The following is a 26553-nucleotide window of genomic DNA, read 5'->3' on the forward strand; positions in this document are numbered from 1 at the left end:
CAAGGCCAGGAAACACGGTCCTTGGAGGACGGAGTCCCTGAGTCTGCAGCGCCTCCCCGGCCAGTGAGTGCGGAGACAGGTGCTCGGACCGGCCATGCCTTGGGCTGCCACGAGAGCAGGGAGCAGATGAGGCCTTGGCCGGGCCGAGCACTGCGTAAGGAGGGGCTGCTGGACCAGGTTTCTGGGTCAGGGGTCCTCTGTGGTAAGAAAAGAAAGACTGGGGTGAGGCCAGACACTCCCTGTGGGCTCAGGAGACCCTGACTTCAGTAATCTCAGTGACTTCTTTGGGGCAGAATCCAGCCCGGAACAGGGAGGAAGGCCTGCGGCTGTTGCCCCAGCTCTTGGAGCCCTGAGCCAGGACTTGCTGCCGCCTCCTGCCCACCCCAGGAGCTTGCCTGACGGAGCAGGTTGCACGGAGAGGCCGCAGGCAGCCGCCAGGGACTCTGGGGCAAGAGAGCCGGGTGAGGCCCAGGCCAGAGAGGAGACACCTGCCTGGGAAGCCCACAGGAAACCTCTGCCAGCAGGTCTCGGGTTCAAATCCTCCATTCACCCAGCACTGCCTGGTGCCAGCAGTGTACCACGCAGTGAGCCACAGTGGGAGTGAGCGGCCCACGCCCCCACCTTCGTGACAGGCAGATGGGAGAGACGAGAACAGTGGGGCCCAGCAGCTGCACCCGGGGCCACACAGCCAAGATAACCTCACCCACGGAACCCCAAGGTCGGCCACCCCCATCTCAGCCAAAAGTGTGGTATCGGGGCTGAGCCAGGCCTGGTGGGGCAGCACTGCGGCTCCCTGCCCCCCGCTGCATGTGGCAGCAGGGTCCGCGGGGACTTCCGCACCTGGCAAAGCAGACAAAGAACCGACTGTCCCTGGGGCAGTCCAGGTCGGCTCCCTGGAAGAAGTAACACTTGGGCTGTCTTGGAAGAGCCCAGGGCAGGGCAGACAGAGGGTAGTCAAGGAACAGCTGGGGTGGCCAGCAGGTGGTCAACGGGGGTGGGGGTAGGTAGGGGACTGGTGCTAGAGCTAGAGGGTGGCAGAGGCCAAATCTCAAGCCCCTGAGAGCAGCGTGGAGCCTGTGTTCTCTCTCTCTGACAGTGGGTGCCCCAAGGGCTCTAAGCAGAGTCTGCAGTCAAACTGAGGCGCTGGTTCTGCAGCCTGGGAGTCAGGGTTGAAGGTCCCAGGCCAGCCAGGCACCTGGGGGTCAGGGTTAGAGGGGCCAGGTCAGCCAGGCACCTGGGGGTCAGGGTTGAAAGTTCCAGGCCAGCCAGGCACCTGGGGGTCAGGGTTAGAGGGGCCAGGTCAACTAGACACCTGGGGGTCAGGGTTAGAGGGCCCTGGCCGGCACAGGTACCTGGGGGAAGGGGCTAGCACCAAGCAAAAGGCTTTAAGGGTGGCACAGGGCACAGGTCCAGGTGGGGCTGAGGGCTGGAAATGGCCAGAGGGGAGGGGGCCTGGCTGAAGAGGGTACCACCAGTGGGCCCAGGAATGGTCTGGGTGAGCCCAGGAGGCAGGTGACCCGGGTGCAGTGAGTGGGTTGATGGCAGGCTTAGGTGAGCCCCTGACCTCAAGGGTCTGACCTCCCCAGAAGCCCTGCAGGGCACACTGCTGAACCTAAGGGCAGGACTCACGCCTAGGTCTGGCCTCGCAACACTGCCGTCCTACCCTCCCCCTCCACCACCTCTCTGCCCTTCGTCCTCCCACCTTATCTCAGACAGGGCCATCCTTGCCTTCCAGAACCTCCTGCCCCCAGAACAGGCCCTGGGCAAAGGGCAGGGTGTTGTGGGAAGGACAGTCAGTGGGGCTGGGCATCCACAGCTGCGGAGCCCCAAGGGTTAAACATGCAAGACTACACTTTGATCAAGACCAACGGTTCGCTATGTGAAATGCTGGAGCAAGATGAATGCTGGCGCTGGGTGAGTGAGATCAATAAAAGTGATGTTTTATCAGGTAGAAATGACAATCTGGCTGATCGCAATTCGTTTTTAATACCACAAACCAATTGGGGACTAGGGGGCTTTCATTGTTCATCCCCGGCCTGGCGAGGTTGCTGGGGGTTGACGGGGAGTGGGAGAGAGGCAGCTGCACCACTCAGCCATCACGGGGTCACCGGGCACTGGAACTGGCCAGACGCCCATGCTGGGTGGGCCCCTCCATGGTCTCCTGAGTCTGTACCAGGCAAGGTGAGGAGGGAACTGCTTCTGGCCCCTACTTGCGGGCTAAGAAAACAAGCAGAGGCAGCACCCCAGGGGAATAACTTTGAACGGCCCCCTGCTCCCGCCAAGCCCCTACCAGGAATCTGGGCCCCTCGGCCTCCACTCTCCCCACAACAGCCACCCTCTCCGGTTCCCCAGGAGTCCCAGTGAGAAGCCAGCACCTCTCTCCTTTAAGAGCCAGAGGACCCAGCATTGAGCTTCCCATGCCCTCCCTATCGGTGCAGCCTCTGTAACCCGCCTTAGGTTACCTGGAGCCATAATGGTGACGAGGACGCGTCTAGGGGAGCGAGCTTCCCAGGGACAGGCGGGTGGGTTGTTCAAGGCCCAACCACCACTCAGTGCCCACCTGGGACCACAGCACGGCTGCCAGGGGGACCAGGCCTGCCCCTGTCTCGGGTGGGGAGCTGGGCCGGGCGATGGGTCAGTGGGGTAGAGGTGTGGCCCCAGGGCCAGGCCTGCAGGTGCAGCCTCACTTTCCAGTGGCTCAGACCTCAGTGTCCTTGTCTGTGAAATACAGACCTTGAGTCTCCTTCCCCACCCATAAGACCTGGATGAGGCTCACAGGTGGCCCAAGGGATTTCTGGATGGATGCGCGGGCAGAGCCCAGTCAGCATGGGGGTCTCAGCCCCTTTCCCTTGGCCTACAACCTCAACCCCCAGGCCTTGTGTCCCCACCCACACCCAAGGGAGGCTTGAGAGGCCCAGTTCAGGCAGAAAGAGGAGCAGGGCTGGCCTCCAAGCCTCCGCTCTGTGTCAGTGCCTCGTCACAGAGATCAGGTCCGTGGTCAACGCTCTTGGGCCACTTACATCACTTCCGAAGGCCAGACACACTTCGCTTCCATTCAGCCCCCTGCACTCCTGAAGGCCTGAGCAAAGGCCTCCCAAAGCAGGAAGCAGCAGCAGACCAAGAGCAGACACTAAGGCCGGGTGCAGTGGCTCACGCCTGTTATCCCTGCATGGGAGGCCGAGGCGGGCAGATCACAAGGTCAGGAGATCGAGACCACCCTGGCTAACATGGTGAAACCCCATCTCTACTTAAAATACAAAATTAGCCGGGTGTGGTGGTGCGCACCTGCAATCCCAGCTACTTGGGTGGCTGAGGCAGGAGAATCGCCTGAACCCGGGAGGCAGAGTTTGCAGTGAGCTGAGATCTCACCATTGCACTCCAGCCTGGGCAGTAAGAGCGAAACTCTGTCTCAAAAAAAAAAAGGAAAAAAAAAAAAAAAAGCAGACATGGACAGCTGCCACTCGGAGCCAGGAGCAGGGTTTGCCATGAGTATGCCACATGGTCTCGGGCCTGATGTCGCCGCGGAACTGGGAAGAGCATCTGTTTTCTTACATTCCACATCCCCCTGGTGTCTTTTGCCCCTTTCGTTTGCTGAGATTGAGTTTTCAGGCAGGCTCCATCCTGTGCTTTAGAGTCAACGGGGCCCACTCTGATGGGCGTTTCGTGTCTGTTTTTTGGAGGCTCCCGAGACTGCACCCATTTACAGAAAGAAAAGGCAGGGGATTGACACAGCACCCTAGGCTTCCTGGGCCAACACCTACTGTTCAAGGAAAATCTCCAATCCTGTCTCCCTGGACAGAGAGGACAGCAGGGTCCCCATGATACCAAGGGCTGGTGGGGAAACAACACCTCCAGCCTATCCCAAATATCCTAGAATCTGTCGTCCTGCCAGAAGAGGCCTGTGATGTCCCTGTCCCATCAAAGCAGGGGACAGGGCATGCTGGTTCTCAACCCCGATGATGTGATCTGTTCTTGGCAAGGACACATCTTGTTTCCTTCTCAGACAACCATTCCTCTGTCCATCTGCCCATCCATCTGTCTGTCATTTCAACAAGTATTAATACAAACTCAAGACCTACTGTGTGCCAGGCACCAGGATGCAGTGTTGAGAAGATGACACAAAGCACCCACCCCCAAGAAACTCAGAGCCCAGCAGGGAAGAAGGCCAGCACACAGAAGCCCTGACACCCAGCACACCAGGAACTCCAAGAAGCCACATCGAAGGGTCCAGGACAGGGCCCTTCCTCCGTACAGAGTAGCTGCAAGCCAAGGAATCTGGCTCCAGGCCCCCAGCGAGAGGAGCAGTCCTGTTGCCCTTCCAGGAAACTCAGCCCCTAGCAGAATGCACTTCTGGGGGCATCCACAGTTGCTTCCTTTAACTAGTTCAATCTGAAGACAAAAGTTGAGCTAAGGCAGCTTGCAGAGAAAGGCAGGACTAGGGGCTTGCTAGGTAGGACTCGTCTTCCACTGGCATCAGCTCAGAAAACAGTGACTCAGAGAACAGCCTCTAGGCCTGGGCCCTCAGCCCCAGGGCAGACTGGCTAGGAGGCCAGTGGGAACTCTGGTCTCACTGAGGCTGGGGCTGGGGGCTGGGACTTCACTGAGAAAAAGTGTTCCAGATGGCAGTGGGGTGGGCTAAACCAGAGGCCTCCCAGAGCCCCTCTCCCCTAAGGTTCCCAGTACCCAGGAGCCTCAGGCTCTCAAACCCTTCCTGCGATGATGGAATGGTCTAGAAGCCTCCTCACAATTTGGTTTGCTGAGAGGGGAAAGTTAAAACCGCCCTTTTTATTTGGGAGCCTTTGAACAAGTTTATGATCTTGCCCCTTGTCAGGAACTCTGTTTTCACTTACAAGAAACAGGCTGGCTCAGGGGCTGGCGGTGAGCAGAGCAGTGAGGGGAGACTCCACACTGACAGGCTAATTATATTTTTCACCACTGGCCCGGTTAGTCCCCACTCTGGTCCTGGGCGAAGCACCCCTGGCCTCGTGCTCCCAGAAGCCCCCACTATGGCCCATCGTTTTGGGGGGTGGAGTTGGAAAGCCAATCTACAGCGAGGGTGCAGAAGGCCAGAGGTGATGTCGGGGGGCCCGGACAGGAAGGGGACGAGTGCCCACTGACAAGGAAGTCTGTGCAGCCAGAGCCCAGGCAGCCTCTGCTCTGGGCTGTGAGCTCTGTGGGGCAGCCAAGGATTCTGAAGGATCAGCAGGCAAACAGTGCTGCCCCCAGACATGCAGGGCCCCAAAACGCCAAAGCCCTCAGAGGGTGTCCGAGGCCACTGTCCCAGGGCCCCGGAAGCTGTGGGAAGAGCCTCCTCTGGGGCAGAGACACGCCATGCATGCACGTGGCTCCGAGGACAGCCATGCCATTCTCCGGTCACATGACCCACGCCAGGCCAATCACAACACCTCTGCTTCCTCTGCCACTGTGATTGGCTTTGGGCCAGGCATGTGACCTAAGCTGAGCCAATCAGGGTTCACCCCTGGGACCCAATGAGCGCACAGCTCTTCCTGTGGCCTCCTGCAGCTGACCCACCACGTTCTCTTCTTCCAACGCTGGGCTCTGACCACGGCAGAACTTCGGAGTCCAGGATGGGTTTGCAGAGCCCACGGTGTCATTCACATTGCTGGTGAAGAACAAGTAATTTGTAACAAAAGCATGTTCCATGTAATATCAGGGGTATGCTTATACTAAAAATTACTCATTCTTTATCTGAAATTTAAATTAACCTGACATCCTGTTTTGTTTGTTTAGAGACAGAGAGAGTTTCGCTCAGTCGCCCAGGATGGGGTGCAGTGGTGGGATCTTGGCTCACTGCAGCCTCCACCTCCTGGGCTCAAGCCATCCTCCCACCTCAGCCTCCCAAGTAGCTGGGATTACAGGCACGTGCCAAGCCCGGCTAATTTTTTAATTTTATTTTTTGTACAGTTGGGTGGGGAGAGTGTCGCTATATTGCCCAGGCTAGCCTCGAACCCCAGGTTCAGCCTCCCAGAGTGCTGGTATTACAGGCATGAGCCCCGCACCCAGCTTCTGTATTTTCTTCGTGAAATCTGGCAGCCCACCTTCACAACGGCGGTTGACCTTGAAAGCCAGCTGTCCAACAGAAAGTGGGTCTCCCCAGCCCACCTGGCTGCACGCAGCTGCACCCAGCCATCCATCACGGAGCAGAAAGAGCCCATGCAAGCCCTGAAGGCTCAGCAAGCTGCCGGAGGCCACTCCTGCTACACTGACCCTCCCTCACCTCAAACCCATGGCCTCTGCGAAGCCCCATCGCCTGCTGACCAAGGAGGCAGCAGCCTCCTCTACAGAGCCAGCCCCAGCCCCAAGTGGATGGCTGCACCCTCACAGCCGCCCCACCTTGCAGGACGACCCTCCCAGAGTGCAGCACATTGAGTGGATGTCTCCACGTTCAAGGCCGAGGCCTACACAGAGGCCTGGGCAGTGCCTGGTCATCTGACCAAGTGTGAGGGACTTGGAAAAAACACAGGGCAAACAAGTCGGGGACAGGAGTCGGGGGAGTTCGAGGAAGAGGAGGGTCAGCAGGCATTTGGGCTGTGCCTGGAGGCTGAGCATGTGCAGGCCCATGTGAGCCCACCAGAAGCTCCGCTGCAGAAGAGTTTTTCAAAGTTAGGTGGGCACATGACCCACCCGGGGGTGCCCATCACCGCCATCCCCCCAGCCAATCTGCAGCTTGCCCCACGGACCCGCAGTGTGCAGGGAGGAAGGTCAAGCACAGGCACTCCGTCTTGAAAATGCCCTCCCCGGAGCGCCTCTGCCCAGCCACCCCGTCTGGGGTGTGAGGAGCGCCTCTGCCCGGCCACCCCGTCTGGGAAGTGAGGAGCGCCTCTGCGCGGCCGCCGCTTCTGGGAAGTGAGGAGCGCCTCTGCGCGGCCGCCCTGTCTGGGAAGTGAGGAGCGCCTCTGCCCGGCCACCCCTTCTGGGGTGTGAGGAGCGCCTCTGCCCGGCCACCCCGTCTGGGAAGTGAGGAGCACCTCTGCCCGGCCGCCCCGTCTGGGAAGTGAGGAGCACCTCTGCCTGGCCGCCCCGTCTGGGATGTGGGGAGCGCCTCTGCCTGGCCGCCCCGTCTGGGAGGTCTACCACAGAGGCCAGAAGCAATGTGGGGGCTGGACGTGGTGGCTCACGCCTGTGGTCCCAGTACTCTGGGAGGCTGAGGCGGGTTGATCACTTGAGGCTAGGAGTTCGACACCAGCCTGGCCAACATGGCGAAACATATGAAAAATACAACTGTCAAACCAACCAACGAACCAAGCGACAACAAAACAGGTCTACCCTGGAGTCATACTCTAATTTTTTCTATTTTCCTCCCTTTCTGATCCTTTATCCCACTTTCTTTTTCTTCCTCTTCTTTATCCTTCTTCTTTGTCAAATAGAGGATTGGGTTATTATCATTAATCCATACAAAGTCCCTCTCTCATTTATTTTCTTTAATTCCCACCCCCCATTTCTATTCCCCGTCTTCCCATGTGCAACCTTCCTAATATGTTTGATATGCATCTTTTTGTTCGTATGTACTTTTAGAAAATGTTTATTGTTTTGTGTGCAAAAAAATAAAATAAAATAAAATAAAGAAAATGCCCTCCCTGTGGCTGGTCTGCATTCCCACTGAGGAAGGCTCAATTGTAGAAGCCATAATGGACCTGAAATCTCAGCAGGGTGCCATGCTTCACAGGCACCTGGCAGCGCTGTGGGGCACACTGATGACTTTGGTCCCTTCCGTTATGGCATGGGCAGTAACTTCTCCTCATCAGGAATAAGCTCTGCTCTGGATGAGGTCGTGCCATGGGCCTAGAGAACCTCTAAACCTGCTCAGGGAACCCCACCCTGCCCCTGCAACCAAGGAACTCATTTCCAGGCACAAGCACAGCCAGGAGCTAAGTCACAGCCATTCCCAATCTCACCCTCTGTCCCTGGCATCTGTAGCCCAGGAGCCACACAACCTGGTTGGTCTGAGGCAGGGCACCCCACAAGCCAGGAAAAGCTCCAGTCCTGGCTTCAGGAGGCAGGAGTTGGAGGAGGAGTTTCAGCCTCTCACTGTCACACTAGTGCCCCTAAGCTCTGCCTCCTGTCCCGACTCAGAGCTGCACAGGTCTGCAGTGCGGCACCCATGGGGAGACATCGTTACAGCCCAGGGATCTGGAGCCATTTAATGTTCCATGGGCCACCAGGTGAGTAGGAGAAAAAGGGTGTGTGGTTGCCATTCCGGCCTGCAGTTGGGCAGGGAGACATGGGTGGAGCTGGGGACCTCAGAACATACGCCTACGACATGCCAATGCACTGGTGGGAGACCTCTGCAACCCCAAGAGGGCAAGAGCCACAGGGGCTCAGACACCCCAGGAATAAAATTGGGGCCAGGTGCAGTGGCTCCCGCCTGTAATCCCAGCACTTTGGGAGGCCAAGGCGGGCGGACCACGAGGTCAGGAGATCGAGACCATCCTGGCTAACACGGTGAAACCCCATCTCTACTAAAAAATAGAAAAAAATTAGCCGGGTGTGGTGGCGGGCGCCTGTAGTCCCAGCTACGTGGGAGACTGAGGCAGGAGAATGGCCTGAACCCGGGACGCAGAGCTTGCAATGAGCCGAGATCCCGCCACTGCACTCCAGCCTGGGCGACAGAGCGAGACTCCAACTCAAAAAAAAATAAAAAAGTTGGGTCGCCCCACCAGGGAAAGAAGCCACCCACGCGAGGCTCTGGCTGGAGACGAGGGCAGTGGTGGTAAGGTCAGGAGTGAAGGCACCGCCAATACCAATGGCAGCTCGGGGCCCCCTGAGGAAAAGGAGGGCTCCTCGACTTTCTTGCCTGGGGCTATGCGCTTTCTATTTTATTTTCTTTCCTCTTCTTCCCCTGCTGTTGGGTGTCAGGTAGGTTGGCAGTGGGTAGTTCCAGCGTCCACTCCACAGCTGCAGACACCTGGTAGACCCTCACCAGAACTCAGGGAGGTGGACATCCCAGATAGCGGGCACAGCTGTCCCCCCTTGCAGCCACAGCCGAGCCACCCGGCTCATCTCCTGGAGGGAAAGGGAGTGTTTTTATTGACCATCAGATGGCTGCACGGGGCCCCTGGAGTCGTGGGAGTGGGTCAGGGGAAATATGTGACTCCCACGGAGGCTGAGTGTGGCCCCCGCTGCCATGTCTGCCCCAAGGCCTTCCTGCCACCTTCTCCTGGTAACAGATGCCCCTGTTTTGTGCTGGAACCGCCCTCACCTGACGCACGTGGTTCTAGTAGAGTTGTTACCCGACTCCCCCGCCTGGACGATCACACGGCCGTGTCCCCTGGCCCAGGGGAGCAAGCCCTTTCCTGGAATGAGCAAGGACCCTGCATTCCTACTCAGTAGCCACACTGGGAACGAGCTGGCCTGGCCCTGTCTGAGTCATGTCACCATTCTCCTCCCCTATTCCCCTTGAAGAACAGGGAAACACGTGTTTGCAGTGGAGAAGCAGAGGCCAACACACACAGAGAGAAAGAGCAAGGGACAGAAACACGGAGACAAGTGGAAAGACAGACAGACAGAACCCTGACGACAGCTGGGTCCCCAGAGGCTCAGAGGCCCAGAGGCCCACGCCACCCAGGCCTTTCCGGCCGTAGCTTCCTTTTGTGCTGATGGCGTTTGAGCTGATTGCATCAGTTAGAATCCTAAGGGTCTTGGTGCTCTCAGCCCCTGCCCTGCACGGAGCAGCGTCGGATCCACCGCCCCTGGTGACAGTGCATGCTCTAAGCGTCTCCGGGTTCCCAGGGCCCCACAAACACTGTGGTGGCAAGTGGGAATGACTGAGGCCTGACGAAGGGGGAAGGGAGCCCTCCCTCCCGAGTACTCACAAGTACCCAACACAAAGACCTCCTCAAAAGACTGGACTGGACACTCCTCCATCAGCAGGGTCTACCTCACTGATCCAGTATGAATGACGGCCCAGCCACTCAGCTAGGGAGGTGAGCAGGGCCAGTAGCAGCACAAAACCCACATCCCGTCCTGTTCCATACGTGCGTGTGTGAATGCAGCCCTTGTGTGTGCATAGAAAATGCTCTGGGTCAGGTGCAGTGGCTCATACCCGTAATCCCAACACTTTGGGAGGCCAAGGCGGGAGGATCACACCCAATTCTGGTGCTGGGGAGGACGCTATCCTTGGGCCCGAATCGGGCTGAGGCCGGGATAGAGGGCAGTGGCAGGTCCAGTTTCATCTCTTCTCGGCCTGGGCTTCTGTGTGAGGCAGGGGGCTGCCAGTGCTGGGGGCAGGGGGCTGCCAGTGTTGAGGGCACACCTGGCCATCCAGAGCGTGGCCACCCTGTGGTGGGTCCCTGCCGTGCCTGCTGTGCTCCAGGAAGATGGGAAGGGGTCTGTGGCCACACCTGTGTCCTGTTTAAGTGGTGACATCACAGCCTTTTTCATCCAAGGACCCAGAGAGAAGGAGCGTCTCGGGGAAGAGCGCAGTGGGGACCTCATGCTCTGGAGCCCTCTCCCCACCAGATAGATGGAAGTTCTGGAATGTTCCTAGCCGGTTCTGCTTCTCTTGGCCTGCCTCTTGCTGTGGGCCCTTGGGCAGGCCACTGGCCTTCCTGAGACCTGATTTCCTTGTCCATGAAAATGACATGGAAAGTGACAGCAGCAGGATGGCTCATGGGAGACGTGGCTGAGCTCTGGGCCTGCTGATGCCTCTTCTCCAGTTACCGGGGGTGGGGGGAACTATATTGCCCAGTACTTGTCCCCCCTTTTTCCTCAGTAATAGAAAACTGAGGAAACGTCCTGCAAGGTGGGGCTGTGCCCCAACTCGTAACTGGGCACCTGGCCATTAAGAGTGAAAATTACATTTCCCAGCATGCCTTGCAACTAGATGCAGCCATGTGTCTGAGTTCTGTGCAACGAGGGTGAACAGCAATGTCACGTGCAGCAGAAAGTATCCTTAAACATAAGGCTGTGCTCTTCTCCCTTCCTGCTAGTTGGAATGTAGGTGTGATGGCTGGATCCTAAGCAGCTATTTTGGGTCATGAGAGAGAAGCAACAGTTAAAGATGGCAGAGCAACAAGACAGAGGAACCTGGGTTCCTGATGATTCCAGAGGCTCCAGAGTGGCCCTGGAGGCCTTATGTAAAAGAATAAGAAACATCCCCCTTACTTAAGTCACTACTATTTCTGTGGTGTTTCTGTGGAGCCTGAATCTAATCCTGACGTCTGCGCTGGTTACTCATCAGTCTACCCTCAGTCTCTTTGGATCTCCTTTGTGACCAGCCCTGCTGGCCCACACCCAACATCCACTCTCCACTTCTCCCTGCTCTCGTTCTGCTGGGACCCACCTTGGAGAGTCCCACTCTCCACTTCTCCCCACCCCTGTTCTGCTGGGAACCCCCTTTGAGACTCCCAGGGCCCTGTGGTCTCTGAGGTTGAGGTCCACTCTCAGCTTGATGTTGCTGCCAAGCCAGCCCCTCTCACGGCACAGAGTGCTCGGCACAGCCTGTAATAATGTATTTATTGTGGGTTTATTTGATTGCTGCCTCCCCAGGACTGTCACTAATGTGAGGGCAGGGCCCTTGCCTGGTATTCACATTATATCCTCAGCTCCCGGCTGGGGGTCTGGGCTCAAGCAGGTACCCAGTGAACCCTGGGCAGGTGAACCTCGTCCTGGTGAGTGCTGACTCCGTGACCCACCACCCTCCCCACCCTTTCCTCGGCTACCCCGGCCCCAGCCACTCCTGTCCCTCTCTCTACCCTCCCCCAATGCCCAGAGTCCCCCTCCCAGCCCTTTTCTTCCACCCCATCGTCTTCTCTGCCCCCTTCCTGACCTTGCGTTGAGGCTGCAGGCCTCGGGGCCTTCCAGTGACCCACACCCAGCCACGTTTCGTTTTCTTAACTCGGGTTTCAAACATGAGGAAGGAATTGAGGCTGACGTTCCAGGAGCAGCACCAGCGCTTGCTGGTGGCTGTGTGGGGGCACAGGCCCCCCAGTAAGTCTCCCATCCACAGGGACATCGGAAGGATGGAGAGGTGGAGTGTCTCCCCCACCCCCTGATTGGCCTATAGGAAAGGACAGACAGTCCCCAGTGCTGGCACCATGTGGGGCGATCAGAACCCACCCACACTGCGGGTGGGAGCGGCGGTCAGGACAGTGGCTTGGAGAGCTGGCAGTGTCTGCTAACATCCGCCAGAAACCCCCACTGTCGGGCACAAGGAGACACACACTAGAACGTTTGTAGCAACACTATTCGTAAACTTTGGAGATAACCTAAATGTCTGTCAACAAGAGACTTGGTAGATAAAGTGTTACATCCATACGATGGACTACAACACAGCAACGCAAGAGAACAACCACAGACACATGCAGTGACGCAGCAACGCAGCGACGCAGCGAACACGGGGCAGCATTGTGCTGCGTGAAGGCGCCAGCCTCGGAGAGGAGGCTGTACAGCTCTGCTGGCGTGGACTAAGGATCAGGCAGAGCAGTCTCCAGGATGGGTGGCCGAGTGCTACTGAGCTTGCAGGGAGGGGGCACGAGGGAGACTCTGAGGGCTGGGAGTTCTCTGGACCGGGCTGGCGGTGGCATGGGTGTGCACGAATGTGAAAGTCCAGTGAGCTGCAGCTTAAGATTGGTGCACCTGGCCAAGAGCGGTGGCTCACGCCTGTAATCCCAGCACTTTGGGAGGCCGAGGCGGGCAGATCACGAGGTCAGGAGATCGAGACCATCCTGGCTAACACGGTGAAACCCCATGTATACTAAAAATACAAAAAAAGATTGGCCGGGCACGGTGGCAGGTGCCTGTAGTCCCACCTACTCAGGAGGCTGAGGCAGGAGAATAGCGTGAACCCAGGAGGCGGAGCTTGCAGTGAGCTGAGATCGTGCCACTGCACCAAAATCTGTCTCAAAAAAAAAAAAAAAAAAAGTTGGTGACCTATTCATTTTTTTTTTTTTTTTTTTTTGAAACAGTCTCATCTTTGCCGGGTGAGTCACTGCAAGCTCCGCCTCCCGGGTTCACGCCATTCTCCTGCCTCAGCCTCCTGAGTAGCTGGAACTACAGGCACCCACCAGCACACCTGGCTAATTTTTTGTATTTTTAGTAGAGACAGAGTTTCACCATGTTGGCCAAGCTGGTCTCGAACTCCTGGCCTCCAGTGATCTGCCTGCCTCAGCCCCCCAAAATTGCTGGGATTACAGGCATGAGCCACCACGCCTGCCCCACATTTTTAATAAGAATATAAAGATGGAGGAGGCGTGGTCTGAGAATGCAGAGTGTGACTCTGCAGGACGCTCTCATCCCTGTAACCCCCGATTGTCGCCTGCCCAACAATGCAGCCCTTGTTCCTCCTCCTCTGTCCCCTGTTCAGGGCAGCCTGGGCTTCCCTCCCTGAGGCTCAGGGCTCTGCACTGTCCCCAGGCCCAGCCCAGTGTTCCTGTACTCCAGCACCTCCTTCTGGTCCATTCTCTCCCTGACCCTGACAGGTGCCATCCTGTTTGCCCTCTCTGGCTTTGGGTCCAGGCTGTTCTGACAGCACCAGTGGCACCTGCACATCCTGAAACTCAAGCCAGACACTCTCTTCTAGAGACAGGCTTCTGAACCCTCTAGCCTCTCTGCTCCTAAACAAGATCCCAGGCTGGGCGTGGTGGCTTGCGCCTGTAATCCCAGCACATTTGGAGGCCGAGGCAGGCAGATTGCTTGAGCTCAGGAGTTTGAGACTAGCCTGGGTAACAGAGCAAAACCCCATCTCTACAAAAAAATACAGAAATTAGGCTGGGTGCGGTGGCTCACGCTTGTAATCCCAGCACTTTGGGAGGCTGAGGAGGGCGGATCACCTGAGGTCAGGAGTTCTCGACTAGCCTGGCCAACATGATGAGACCCTGTCTACTAAAACTACAAAAATTAGCCAGGTGTGGTGGCAGCACCTGTAGTCCCAGCTACACGGTAGGCTAAGGTGGGAAGATCACTTGAGCCTGGGCGGCGGAGGTTGCGGTAAGCCAAGATCGTGCCACTGCACTCCAGCCTAACAGAGTAAGACCCTGTCTCAAAAAAATAATAAAATCCCATCCACCAGCCCAGGACGCCCTTCCACATGGGAGACAGGCCCGGGGTTGGGGGGCACTTCTGGTTCCCAGCCATTAATTCCCAACTTTTTTATTTTATTTTTTGAGACAGGGACTCCCTCTATTCCCCAGGCTTGAATGCAGTGGCGCGGTCACGGCTCACTGCAGTTTCTTCCTCCTTGGGCTCAAGCAGTCCTCCCACCTTGGCCTCCCAAAGTGTTGGGATTACAGGCATGATCCACCACACCCAGCCCAGATCCCAGTTTTTGATGTCAGTGGAATCGGAGATGGCAGGCAGGGCCATCTGTGTGCCAGCTGTGATTGATTAGCAGGGGCTGCCTGGAGAATGATCTGAGGGCCTGAGGCCACCGCTGGGCTCCGTGGGAGGGAGTGGCTGATGGATTAGTGATGTCTGCCACATGCGCTGCAGGAATGAGAGGCAGCTTCCATGTCCCTGAAAAAGGGCCATTCTCGCACTAACCTCATAGCCCCCCACAGGCAGCTCACCCCAGCCAAACCCATCACCACCTCCTCAACTGCAACAAATGCTTATAATGACAGCTCATGTATATTTATCGAGCCTGTAATTACCAAGACACTGTGCTGCACGTCACCTACATCCCCTCACCCTGCCCAACAACCCTATCATCATCGCCATACCACAGGCGGAGAAGCCAGGGGCAGGGGTGCCTCACCCCAGCCTCCTGATGCCCGAGAGGCAGAGGCCCAGCTGTGCACAGCCACACTCCCCCGGACGCCACGTCCTTGATCCCCATGGTGGCATCTCCTTGCCCCCTGCTTTTCTTCAGCTTCTCCACCACTCCTACTCCTCCTTGCCCTTCAAAGCCACCTCAAGTGCCACCCCCTCTCTCCTCATTATCCAAGAGTCCTCCCCCTCCTAAGCCTCTCAGGGGACCTGGGCCCGAGCTGCCTTATCGGGAACTCGTGCATGGCTGCACTGTTGGGTCACACATGTCTCCAAGTCTGGACTACATCTTTTCTTCCTTGGACTCCCCGGGGCTAAGCCCAACCTGGCAGAGAAAGGCTCCCTTGAAAAGGTTTGATGAGTGAATACATGTCCCCTGCCTCAGAGGGAAGCCCCCATCTCAGGCCTCACCCAGGCAGATCCATCCTCCTTCCAGATGCAGGCCCCACGAAGGGGTAACAGCAAACAGGATCAGTCCCTGCCCCGGGGAATTACAGTCCCAGCAGTGGCTTGTGACAGCTGCTAAGATGGGCAAGCATGGGAGCATCTGGGAGGACCCCCAGGAAGAGGCGGCTGAACAGCACCGTGCACGTGCACTGACACGGGGCATTCCTCATCCACAGTCCTGCCTCGTTTTGTGACTCATCACTTACGGGATGGGAAGCCCTCCAAGGAAGGTCCCCTTGGCTCTGGGGTGGCTCCTAGTGGATCTGCAAGAGGCGGGGCCCAGCCTGGTCATGCCCCATCTTAGGCTGCCTCTGCATGGGCTACACATCCACAAAACAAAGCAAAACAGCAACATTTTCTACGATGCTTTTATTCACACTTCAAAACAGGTGCTGGACACCTTCCCATTGCCCCACCCCAGCCCCTGCTCTGTGCCCCGGGAAGCTGACTGTAGGTACAGGATCCATGGGGCCTCCTTGCTCCCTGGCCTCCACCTAGTTCAGCCAATGCGTAGCCGGCAGACAAGCCAAGCAGTCAGGAGGGGTGAGGTCAGTGTACAGCAGCAGCTCCTCCCTGCCGGGTCGCTGTGTCCCTCTCCAAGGTCACGGCTCCTGGAGACGGCCTCTCCTATGGCTCCAGCTGCCCTCCAGGTCTCAGGGGGTAACAGCTCCCCTTTGTTGCTGGCCCTGGGTACTGCACAGCTCTCCTTTAATTCACGTATTTTCCATTTATTCAACTCTCCTCAAATACCCTGTCTGAGGGTGCCATAAAAATGTAAGACTGTGTCAATTGCCCATATCAAAAAACATGCTTGTATGTTCCACTTGAAGTAGTTTGGAGGGGAGACTAATGGAAACTAGGGGGAGGCTAGCCCCCAAGCCTCCACCGGGGCCACCGCTGTCTGTGTCCCGAGGGCCCTGGAGTAGGAGGTGTCAATGACAGACTCAATCAATGAATAAATTGATCCCACCACCACCAGCGGCAGGCCCGCCTCTTCTTTCCACAGCCCACCTTGGCCTCCCCGCCTCGCCAGGTGGCAATGCCTTCGCTCCTGGTCCCTGAGCGCCGCTCGCTTCCCTCCCGCATGGGCAGGGGGCAGCCGCGACGCTGGCCCAGCGCCTCCGAGCCGGGAACCGCACAGCACCCGGCGATGGCCCCGAGCCTCGCGCGCCCGAAGCCACGGCGCCGCTCGCTGGGGGCCTCGGGATGGCAGGGACGGCTGGGGGTGGCGCGAATCGCGTCCCCGAGGCGCGCAGCGCGCGACCGAACCACGCGCCCCGCCCGCTGCGGTCCGCTAACAGCGGCGCGCACAGCCCCACGTGGGGCCGCACGAGCTGGCGGCCCCCTCACCCGATTGGCCGTCGCACAGCCAATCAGAGAGCGGAGACGATAGCGGCCGCGCCGATTGGCCGCAGCGGGCCTGCCCGGGGAGGGGGCGGGGCCCCTTTTGTTCTCTCCGCAGCTCCGGGTTCGCGCGACTGCGAGCGCCCCCGCCCCGGAGCCGGGGTCCGCGCTGGGGTTCTGGAGGGCGGGGGCGCGGCCCGACGCCCCACCCCCAGCTTGTTCACTGCCGCCTGGGCCCAGCGCCTGAAGCGCCGGTCCTTCGCTGGGACGAGCTCTTTCATCTCCGTCCCTCAGTTTCCCTCCCCTCGTCTTCTCCCTGTGTCCTGGGAGTTATGGAGAAGCTCAGCCCTTGGCGAATGAGTTTGGGACCTTCCTAAAACCTAAGCCAATGATAGGCCCGATCTTGCCTGAGAGGGGCACGTGAGAGACCCCCAAGCTGGAGAGGCAGGTGTCCTGGTAACTCTAACCTGAGACCGTTTTCAGGGTGAGTTTTCTCCTAATCACGGCTGGGGCGTCTTTGTCCAAGGTGGGGCTGGATGGGGGTGGGCAGAAGCCCCCACAGCCACAGCCTGGCCAGCTATGCAAATGCTCCCTAAACCGTCCCCCTCTTCAGTCACTCAACCAACCATTCAATCGCAGGGGACTCCCTCTAGGGTGGAAAGTGGTGGCCCCAGGGACCTTCACAGGGAGAGAGGGCTGTGGTCTGGGCAGGGGCGTCAGGGGTTCAGCCTGGGTCTCCTGACCTCCAGGCCCACGTCTTCCCTTAGACAACACCTGAGAGCATCTCCCAGCGCAGCTGTGGCCACACACATCCCTGGGAGTAGGACGGGCCACCGCGCTGAAGCTGTGGACGCAGGGCTCCCAATCTGTAGGCGAGGGGCCTCTCCCCTGCAGGGGACAGGATCAGGACCCTGGGAGCCCTCAGTCCGCCTCCCAGCACTGATTACCTAGAAAACCCCCCAAGCCCAGGTGGTTGAAAAAGGTGGGACCCTGACAGTGGCCTGGGCCTGGGATGGTAGCTTGACCAAAATGGAGGTCATCTCCAAGGTCATCCTCCCAGACCTGGGAGTCTAGAAACATTAAACCCTTCAGAATGACATATTTGCATCAGGTCACTGTTCAGAACGCCACTGGTGCCATTGAAGGAGCAGTCCCTGGGCTGAAGTGGCTGGTCTGCTCTGGTGAGCGGGGCACCCACACGAGCTCCCAGGCCCAGAGGCCTCCCCCAGATCCTGGTGTTGGTGGCCCATAGAAGGACTCCCAGCCCCAGAGCCTTGGCAGGTGTCTGCGGCTCCCCAGGGGTGGGGTGCTGGGAGGCTGACATCTGTGGAGTGTTTTTACTGTTGAACAAATTGAATCAATTAAACAGGCCCCATCGGGGTGGCTGGGAGCCGTGAACAGGAGGGAAGAAGGGAGCAGAGCCAAGAGGACAGCCTGAGGGCATCTGTCTCCCCAGGCGGGGTTCAGACACACCTCTTTCCCTGAATGTTCCAGGACAGGAGACCCCCCGTGTTGACAAGAGAGAGGTGAGTTAGTGGAGGTGGAGTGGGAGGAAAGTCAGTGGGGACTGTCCCTGTTGTGTGTCCCCTGAAAGCACGCCAAGGCCTGTGTCTCCTACCCAGCCACTTCTATCTAGGCTTCTCAGCCCCCAGCCCTGTGACCCTTTGGACATCCCAGCCTCCTTTCAAAGGCATTTTATTGCTCTCACAAGGAGGCCTCCGGAAGCTGGAAGGCTCCAGCAGAGAAAGAGAGGAGGCTGCCCAGGGAGGCTGGAGGAGGTGGAGAGGAAAGAGGAAACATTGTGGGGATGATAGCAAGGGCCCCGGGTCACCCACCTGGAGCGGAAGCCTCCCCCTCGGGCAGGCTGAGAATGACGCAGGCGCCGGCTGCTCTGTGACCCAACTGACCGAGGGACAGCCCCTGCCCGGGAGCTCCAGCAGCTGCTGCAGCATCCCTCCTGCCCAACCAAGGGCCGCAGGGCCACCCCTCCAATCCGTCCCCAGAGGTCCACTGCCGCTGCCTCTCCTCCAGCTGGCTGCTCAGGGGAGCGAGGTTTCCTGAGTCAGGCCATCGGCAGCGGGCGGCCAGCCCCTCTCAGCATGGCGCTTGCCCAGGGCCTGGGCTTTGCCAGGACAGTGGTCACCGTCACCCTGGACAGACCACCTCTGTCCCTTCATGTCAGGTGACCATTATTGGGCCCCCTGAGGCAGATGAGCATCTCACCAGTAAGCTCCCAGGGAGGACAGCGTGGTCAGGGCCTGCCCATCCGCCAGCACTCTAGCCTCTAGGCCCGCAGGCTGAGGGCACTGGCCGGCACCAGAACAGGGGCTGGTTTGGCCCGAGGGACCTGCTTCTTGGGCAGCACCAGGAAACAGCCGGGGACCAGGGCTGGAAAGCGCGGAGACTCTCCCAGCGCCCACATCCATGGCGTGAGCCCTGCGTGGGTGCAGCCCCTTCCGCAGCCCGAATTCCAGGCCCAGCTGCTGCAGGAGGGACCGCCAGCCAGGGTCGCAGGGCAGAGGGTGGGGGAAGGCGTGGCGTTCGCGCTCTCGGTTCTTGCTTGGATGGCGCGGGCTGAGGACCCCCACACCTGCGCTGCGGTTCAGAGGTCTTAGGATCCGAGGGGGCTGCCGGTCTGGGCCCGCGCGTTCAGGCCCCTGGCGGTGGGGCGGCCTCGGCGTGCGTAGCGGCCTCGGCGTGCGTGGCTCAGTTGCCTGCAGGCAGGCACGCGGCGCTGTGAGAAACGAACGTCCGTGACTTAGTCCACGGGACCGTATCTGCATTTTCACCCCGACCTGGAGAGCTGCAGCGCAGCCGCGGGACAGGAAGTCGCCGCCAGGTAGGTCAGGACTGCGACCTGAACTCGGCTCTGCGGCCTCCCGCTCCGGCCGCCGGTTCGCAATCCTGGCGTGAACCAGGAGATCAACCTCCGGCGCCCGCCACAGGCGCCCTCCCGCGGGAACCGGCAGGCAGGAGCGGTGCGGGGACGCCCTCCAGCGGCCGTGGCCGGGATGGCGGCCTCCTGCCAGGCCCCAAGCGTGGCAGCGTGGGCAGCGCGCGCAGCCCGCAACGGAAAAACAGGCGCTCCTCCTGGGTAGGCCTTGGGACCCCTTCGCGCCCTGTGTGGCCGCCTCGTGGTGAGCGCCCCCACCCCTCCCTGCAAGGCCGGTGTTCCCAGCTGGAAGGGCAGGCAACCTGGGAACCAGAGGGAGCTGCTCTGGTTGGGAGGAAAAAGCCAGCTGGGTTCCCGCCTGAGCCCCGAAGGGGCGGGGCCGGGAAGGGGGCCTGGCCAGAGGGAAGGAGCATTCTGGGTTGGAGGGGCTGGGGGAGCACAAAGGCAGGAACTGGGGAGCATAAGGCCAGGAGATACGGGAGAACCTAGGTAGGAGCTGGGGGAGCAGCCAGGCAGGGGCTGAGGAGCATCCAGGCCAGGAGCCAGGGGAGCAACCAGGCAGGAACTGGGGAGCATCGAAGCAGGAGCTGTGTCGCGTGTTATCCCCGTCACGTGGAGTTGTGTGTCCTGGGAGGAGCACAGCATTTCAGGGCCTAGAGCCCCTCTCTGTACTGGGGCCGCCTCTGTGTGTCCATTCCGAATGAGCCATCCTTCCCTCGCAGCTCTCCCAGTGGGATTGAAAACTGTTAGGCACACAACTGGTGAAGCATTGCTGCCCTTTCTCTTGGGGAGAAGCGGCCTTCTAGCTCAGAGAATAGCTGCTTCCTGGAACTGAAATCCTGCCGCATCCAGACCAAGAGCATGCTTGGAGCGGGTATCAGTGCACACGCTGCTTCCAAAATTACAGCTGTAAATTTAAAAAAAAAATTTTTTCGAGGCAAGGTCTTGCTCTGTGGCCCAGGCTAGAGTGCAGTGGCACCACCATGGCTCACGGCAGACTCAACCTCCCTGGCTCAAGCGATGCTCCCACCTCAGCCTCCCAAGTGGCTGGGACTACAGACACATGCCACCACACCTGGCTAATTTTTTTTTTTTTTTTTTGAGGCAGAGTCTCGCTCTGTCACCCAGGCTGGAGTGCAGAGGTGCAAACTCTGCTCACTGCAAGCTCCGCCTCCCGGGTTCACGCCATTCTCCTGTCTCAGCCTCCCGAATAGATGGGACTACAGGTGCCCGCCACCACGCCCGGCTAATTTTTTGTATTTTTAGTAGAGACAGGGTTTCACCGTGTTAGCCAGGATGGTCTCTAACTCCTGACCTCGTGATCTGCCTGTCTCGGCCTCCCAAAGTGCTGGGATTGCAGGCGTGAGCCACCACGCCCAGCCTAGTTTGGGTATGTTACATTATATATATTTTTTTCTTTTTTGAGACTGAGTCTTGATCTGTCACCCAGGCTAGAGTGCAGTGGTGTGATCTTGGCTCACTGCAACCTCCACCTCTTGAGTTCAAGGGATTCTTCTGCCTCAGCCTCCCAAGTAGGTGGGATTACAGGCACCCACTATCACACCCGGCTAATTTTCTTGTATTTTTAGTAGAGACAGGATTTCACCATGTTGGCCAGGCTGGTCTCGAACTCCTGACCTCAGGTGATCCGCCCGCCTCGGCCTCCCAAAGTGCTGGGATTACGAGTGTGAGCCACCATGCCTGGCCCATAATTTTTTAAACTGTGATACATTTTGCCATTTTAACCATTTTTAAGTGTACACTTCAAAGGCATTGAGTACATTTACCATGTTGTGAGACTCAACACTATCCGTTTGCAGAACTTTTTTGTCATTCCAGAGACTATCCATCAAGCACCAACTTCCTTTTCCCTGTCTCCCCAGCCCCTGGCCTTGCCCTTTCCCCCAACCCCTGGCCTTTCCCTCTCCCCCCAGCCCCTGGCCTTGCCCTCTCCCCCAACCCCTGGCACCCTCTTACCTACTTTCTGTTTCTGTACTTGCCTATTCTAGATTTTTTATAAGTGGAATCAGACAGACGTTGTCCTTTGTGACTGGCTCATCTCACTTAGCATAATGTTTTCAGACCATCTGTGCGTGGTGTGCGTCAGAATTTCCTTCTTTTTTAAGGTTAAATCATAGTCCATTGTATGGAGGGATCACATTTGTTTCTCTATTCATTTATGGATGGACACGTGGGTTGTTTCCACCTTTTCTCTGCGGTGAGTATCCTTGTGGTCAACATTTGGAATAACCCATGTTGAGCACACTGTTGGTGTTCCTGCCCCTAGTTCTCTGGGTGTGTGGCTGCGCGGAACTGCTGGGTAATTCTACCCTTCGCTCTTTGAGAACTGCTAAAGTGTTTTTCACGGCGCATGCATTGTATGAGAGCTCCAATTTCTCCACATCCTCACCAACACTTACTGTTTTTATTATTGTTCTTGTTATACAGCTTTCATTTTTATAAAAAGCAATTTTTTTTTCTGAGACAGAGTCTCACACTGTCACCCAGGCTGGAGTGCAGTGGCACGATCTCAGCTCACTGCAATCTCCGCCTCCCAGGTGAAAGCGATTCTCCTGCCTCATCCTCTCAAGTAACTGGGATCACAGGCACCTGCAACCACGCCTGGCTAATTTTTTGTATTTTTAGTAGAGGCGGGGTTTCACCATGTTAGCCAGCATGGTCTCAATCCCGACCTCATGATCCGCTCACCTCAGACTCCTAAAGTGCTGGGATTACAGGCGTGAGCCACAGCCCGCGGCCCAAAAGCAGTATTTTCATACAAACAATATACTAACACTAACCGAAATAATTAACAAATTACAGAGATGAAAAAAAAATTTTTTTTTTTCTTTTTTTGAGACAGGGTCTCACTCTGTCGACCAGGCTGGAGTGCAGTAGCACGATCTCGGCTCTCTGCAACCTCTGCCTTGCCCGGGCTCAGGTGATTCTCCTGCCTCAGCCTCCCGAGTTGCTGAGATTACAGGCGTGCACCAGCACGCCCGCCTGGCTAATTTTTTTTTTTTCTTTTTTTTGTGTTTTCAGTAGAGACGGGGTTTCACCACGTTGGCCAGGCTGGTCTCGAACTCCTGCCTGGGGTGCTGGGATTACAGCCGTGTGCCACTGTGCTCAGTCAAAATATTTTTTATTTACCTCCAACCCCACCACCTAGAGATGACCGCTGCTCATTTTTGTTGATGGTATTTGGCAACAGGCTTGTTTGCTTTCTAAGCACCGTTGTTTCATTTAGAGACAGGGCCTCCGCTCTGTGGCCCAGGCTGGAGTGCAGCGGCGCAATCAAGGCTCACTGTAGCCTCCACCTCCCAAGCTCAAGCGATCCTCCCGCCTCGGCCTCCCGAGTGGCTGGGACCACAGGCGCGGGCCCCCTCCACCCAAGCATTGTTTTTCTGACCTGCAGGATGGGAGCAGGGAGAGCGGGGCTGGCCGGGGGTCGACGGGGAGGCCCTGCGAAGGGCAGGCCCCGGCCAGGCGGGGCGGGGCTCCGCGTCTCAGCCGGCGCTTCTGCGCACGGGCTCACTACTGGGGGCGGCCGGGATCACGGACTCGCTGGCCTCGTCTCCGGAGCGGAGGCGGGCAGCTTGAAGGAGCGACCCCGTGGGCCGGCGCAGCCCTCCCCAGGCCAAAGACCTGGCTGGAGACAGACCCTCCCCAACCCTCGCCCCGGAGGCCCGCGCCGAGCCAGGAGCCGCGCATCCATTGGCCAAGAGCGCGGCCGCCCGGGCCAATCACAGGGCGGCCCCGGCGCCCCTGGGCGTGCCGTGGGGACAGTCAGGCGCGTGCGCACTCGGCCCTCCCCGGCGACCTCCGGGCGGGACGTGGCGTCGGCTTCTGAAGTTGGGGCTCCGTCCTGCCTCCCGGCGGGCCGGGAAAAGGGTCTCGCACGTGCGCCCCCCCGCGGCCCGCGATCCGCAGCCGTCGGCCTAGCCCCAGGCGGGTCGATCGCGCTGTCCCCAGCCCCGGACGGGCCTCCTCCAGCTGCCGGGTGGAGAGGCTGGGAGGCTTTTCCCGAGGTCGGCGGCGAGGCTGAGAGAGTCCAGGCCCCGCCGGGCCCGAGGAGACAGCCCCTCGCGGGCTGTAAAGGCCCCGGGGGCCGGGTTGTGCCTGCTCCCGTTTCTGGCGCCGCTGCTCTCGGGCGCCGTCCGCTCCGGCCCTGCCTTGGTCTGGGAGGGGTCGCCAAGGGGGTGGAGGGCGCTCCTAGGGGGCCCTGCGGGTCTCCTGGCCTCGGCCTCCCCGGGTGGCCAGAGCGGGGCTCTGCACAAAGGCCTCAAGTAGCCGCGGCCTCGGTTCCGACAAAGCCCCTCGCACTGACCGGGCCTCAGCTGACCCGGGCAGCCTACTGACCCGACCCCGACGCCCGGGCCCTCCAGGCCCGTCAGAGCCTCCAGGAAAGGAAATGGGCGGCGGGGCGCAGGGAGGCTGGACAGCGGGCGCTGGCCCAGGACTCCCCTTGCCCAGAGGAGAAAATGGAGGCTGAGCCTCCGGAAAGCCCAGCTCGATGCCAGGAGCACTTTGCAGAGGGACACGGATGGGGGCTGGCAGCACTTCACCCCTGTGCAGTAACGGAGTAACGGGAGCGCACTAAAGTCAGCAGCACCCCCACCCACCCACCCACCGAGGCCACCGCCACCTCCCACCATCCAGACCATCCTTTGCTCCCTCAACCCTTGTTGCTGTGGGGCTTGGGGATATGTTGGATTCTCACTGGCCCGGACCTTTGCTCTCCAAGGGCCGCCTGGCTGTAGAGCAGAACCACCAAGTCCTGGAGAGAAGGGCAGATGCCGGCCGACCAGGAGCTCTGCAGAGGAGCAAACTCTAGCCTGCGGACCCAGGGCTCTCACCGGCATTTAAACCTCTGTGGGTCACAAGGCTTGGCGCTCCATGCTCTCTGCAAACTGGGCCTCATACCACCTGTCTGCCCTGCACCTGGAGAACTGACAGCCTACCCGCCCAGCACTCGCAGCAGAAGCTAAAGCATTCCTGGAACCCACAGGCCCCCAGCTAGCCTGACCTCCTGCCCCAGCCCCCCACGGCCCTGGCCTGGCCTCCCTGCAGCTCCTAGAATGCACCCAGGCTGTGCTCGCCCTGGGGCCTCTGCGTGCCCATCCCTCTGAGGACTGCTCTTCTTGCTCTAGGCGCCTCCATCTCCTCCCACAAATCTTTGCTCACATGTCTTCTCAGAGAGCCCCCACACCCCTGTCTAAATGTTCAGTCCCCCTCCCCCACTCCTTGTCCCCCTCAAGCCCAGTTCCTGCTTGGGTTCTGGTAGCTGGTGCCCCCTTCCCCGCTGCTGTGGACCTGAGCTCTTTCTGCCCCTCTGTTTCCTGCTGCATCCTGCCTGGCTCCCAGGAGGCCTCTCTAAGCATTTTCTGACAACAAAGCCGGGGCTGTAGATCCCTGGTAAGATTCCAGGCCAGCATCAGCCCTCCTCTCCCGCACGCACCTCAGCTAAAGCACACATGGGCACCGCTGAACGCCACCACTCCCAGCTGCCAGAGTGCCACATCCGTCGGCAAGGGAAATGGGGACCCTTCCATAGAAAACAGGCAAAGACTGAACAGACATTCACCATGGCCCCAAACAAATGGAAAGAAGCTCACGCCCTCCAAAAACCAAAGAAATGCAAATTGACACAGCCAGGAAGTGTCATTTCTCACCTTCGGAACTGGCAAACATGGACCAGGGTGGTCCTGGGTGTTGGTGGAGATGCTGGCAAGGTGCCCTCAGGGAGGGAGGGCACAGCCCTGGGGGACCATCTGAGCCTGTGGGGCACCTGTTCATGCTACGGAATCAGGAGCCACAGCCCCCTGGGGACCCCATTAGCCTCGTTGTGGCCAGGCCTGGAGAAGCCCCTCAGTGTGAGGACACAGGAGCACTCAGCCCCAGGGCAGGCCCACAACCTGTTCCAGGGACAGGACTGTTGCTTCCTGCCCCTAGCTCCTTCCCTGTCTCTCTGTCCCAGTGCAGTTAATACTGGATGTTTCTGAGTCACCAGCTGGAGGGAGTGTGGCCCTTCAGCCTGTTCAGGGGCCCTCCAGTTGGGGTGGGTGGCTTGGCTCATGACCTCAGTGGAGGGGCCCCTGGGCACCCTGCTGGTGGCAGGAGGAAGCCAGAGTGGCCACAGAAACACTCCTTAAAGAGCCAATAAATCACAAGCCCTGTCTGCCTACCCCCTCCACATTGCTGCCTGACGTTTTTTATATTGATGCATTAATTTATCTTTAAAAATGGGCAACACTGCTTGTTTGATTTCCACAGAGGCCATGTGGGGCAGAGAGTGACAAATTATTTCCTGACCCTCAAGTAGCTGATGTAATGAGTCCCCCACACTGAAAGCCCATGTGTCCCCGGCTCCCAGACACTCCTCGGTTTGGCTTGGGGCCACTCCCTGGTGCTGGGACGTCACTAGTGCTGTCCTTGACAGGTGACCCATTTGCCTGAAGCCCGGGACGCCCATCTGTCTGGGACCTGTATCAGGACCGCATGGCCTTGCCCCCTGGGTCTCTCTTCCATGCCTTAGAGGGGGCTGGGGGCCAGGTGGGGGTAGGGGCACTGGCCCTTCCTGGGGCCTGACGAGGCTGTGACCTCGGCTCATGGGGACAGTTTGGATGCTGCTCATTCGTTTGCCTACATCGCCAGGACAGGCAGGATCTGAGAGCATCACAAAAAAGGGAGTTATTCGCAGCAAATATGAGTGTGTTCAAAAAGAAATCTGAAGGCAGTTTCCATGAGAACTCTTTGTCTACTCCGGACAGGCAGAGGCCATCTGAGCTCGGGACCTCCCAAGAAGGGATTCAGAGGAGCCACATTCCACTTTCTAGGTGTGAGCCTCAATCTGCTCCAAGTGGACTTGAGACATCTTAATAACACTGACTAGCTACTAAAACAAACACAGACAGGCAGGAGCACGTGTGCACCCCCAAACACACAGCAGAGCAGCAGCCATCCAGGGTGGGCAGCCTCCCAGGTGGCCCCCCTCCCAGGTGGCCCCCCTCCCAGGTGGCCCCATGGGCACGCACCCCTGCCCTCCTGTCGGCCACACCCCACCAAGGGAGGGTCTGTGTAATCAATAGAGCAGCACAGAGGCACCAGCAGGCCAGTTTAGAGAGACACAGCACACAGCAGCTTCC

The 26553-nt window shown here is 58.7% G+C and overlaps 2 protein-coding genes and 1 pseudogene across 2 annotated transcripts in view; all 3 read right to left on the minus strand.

Annotated features, from left to right (window-relative positions):
* Positions 1-26553, minus strand: part of LOC116483644 (retinal rod rhodopsin-sensitive cGMP 3',5'-cyclic phosphodiesterase subunit gamma) — a 223324-nt gene that overhangs the window by 24788 nt on the left and 171983 nt on the right. The gene's annotated exons all lie outside the window — the stretch shown is intronic.
* On the minus strand, positions 15526-16796 carry LOC131381347 (uncharacterized). Its single transcript, XM_058428789.1, has 3 exons — positions 16789-16796; positions 16183-16738; positions 15526-15926 (listed from the first exon to the last, which is right to left on the minus strand). The coding sequence occupies exons 1-3, from the start codon at positions 16794-16796 to the stop codon at positions 15900-15902; spliced, it is 591 nt and encodes a 196-aa protein (XP_058284772.1). The 3' UTR covers positions 15526-15899.
* Positions 18799-20117, minus strand: LOC116483335 (uncharacterized; annotated as a pseudogene).

Source organism: Hylobates moloch, unplaced genomic scaffold, assembly GCF_009828535.3.
Source record: "Hylobates moloch isolate HMO894 unplaced genomic scaffold, HMol_V3 SCAFFOLD_15, whole genome shotgun sequence".
Taxonomy (NCBI): domain Eukaryota; kingdom Metazoa; phylum Chordata; class Mammalia; order Primates; family Hylobatidae; genus Hylobates; species Hylobates moloch.

Coding starts and splice junctions, on each gene's coding strand:
- LOC131381347 (XM_058428789.1), bottom strand. Junction 15,927..16,182: donor GGCGAGGCGGGGAGGCCAAG/GTGGGCTGTGGA, acceptor TGGCACCCTCAG/ACAGGGTATTTGAGGAGAGT.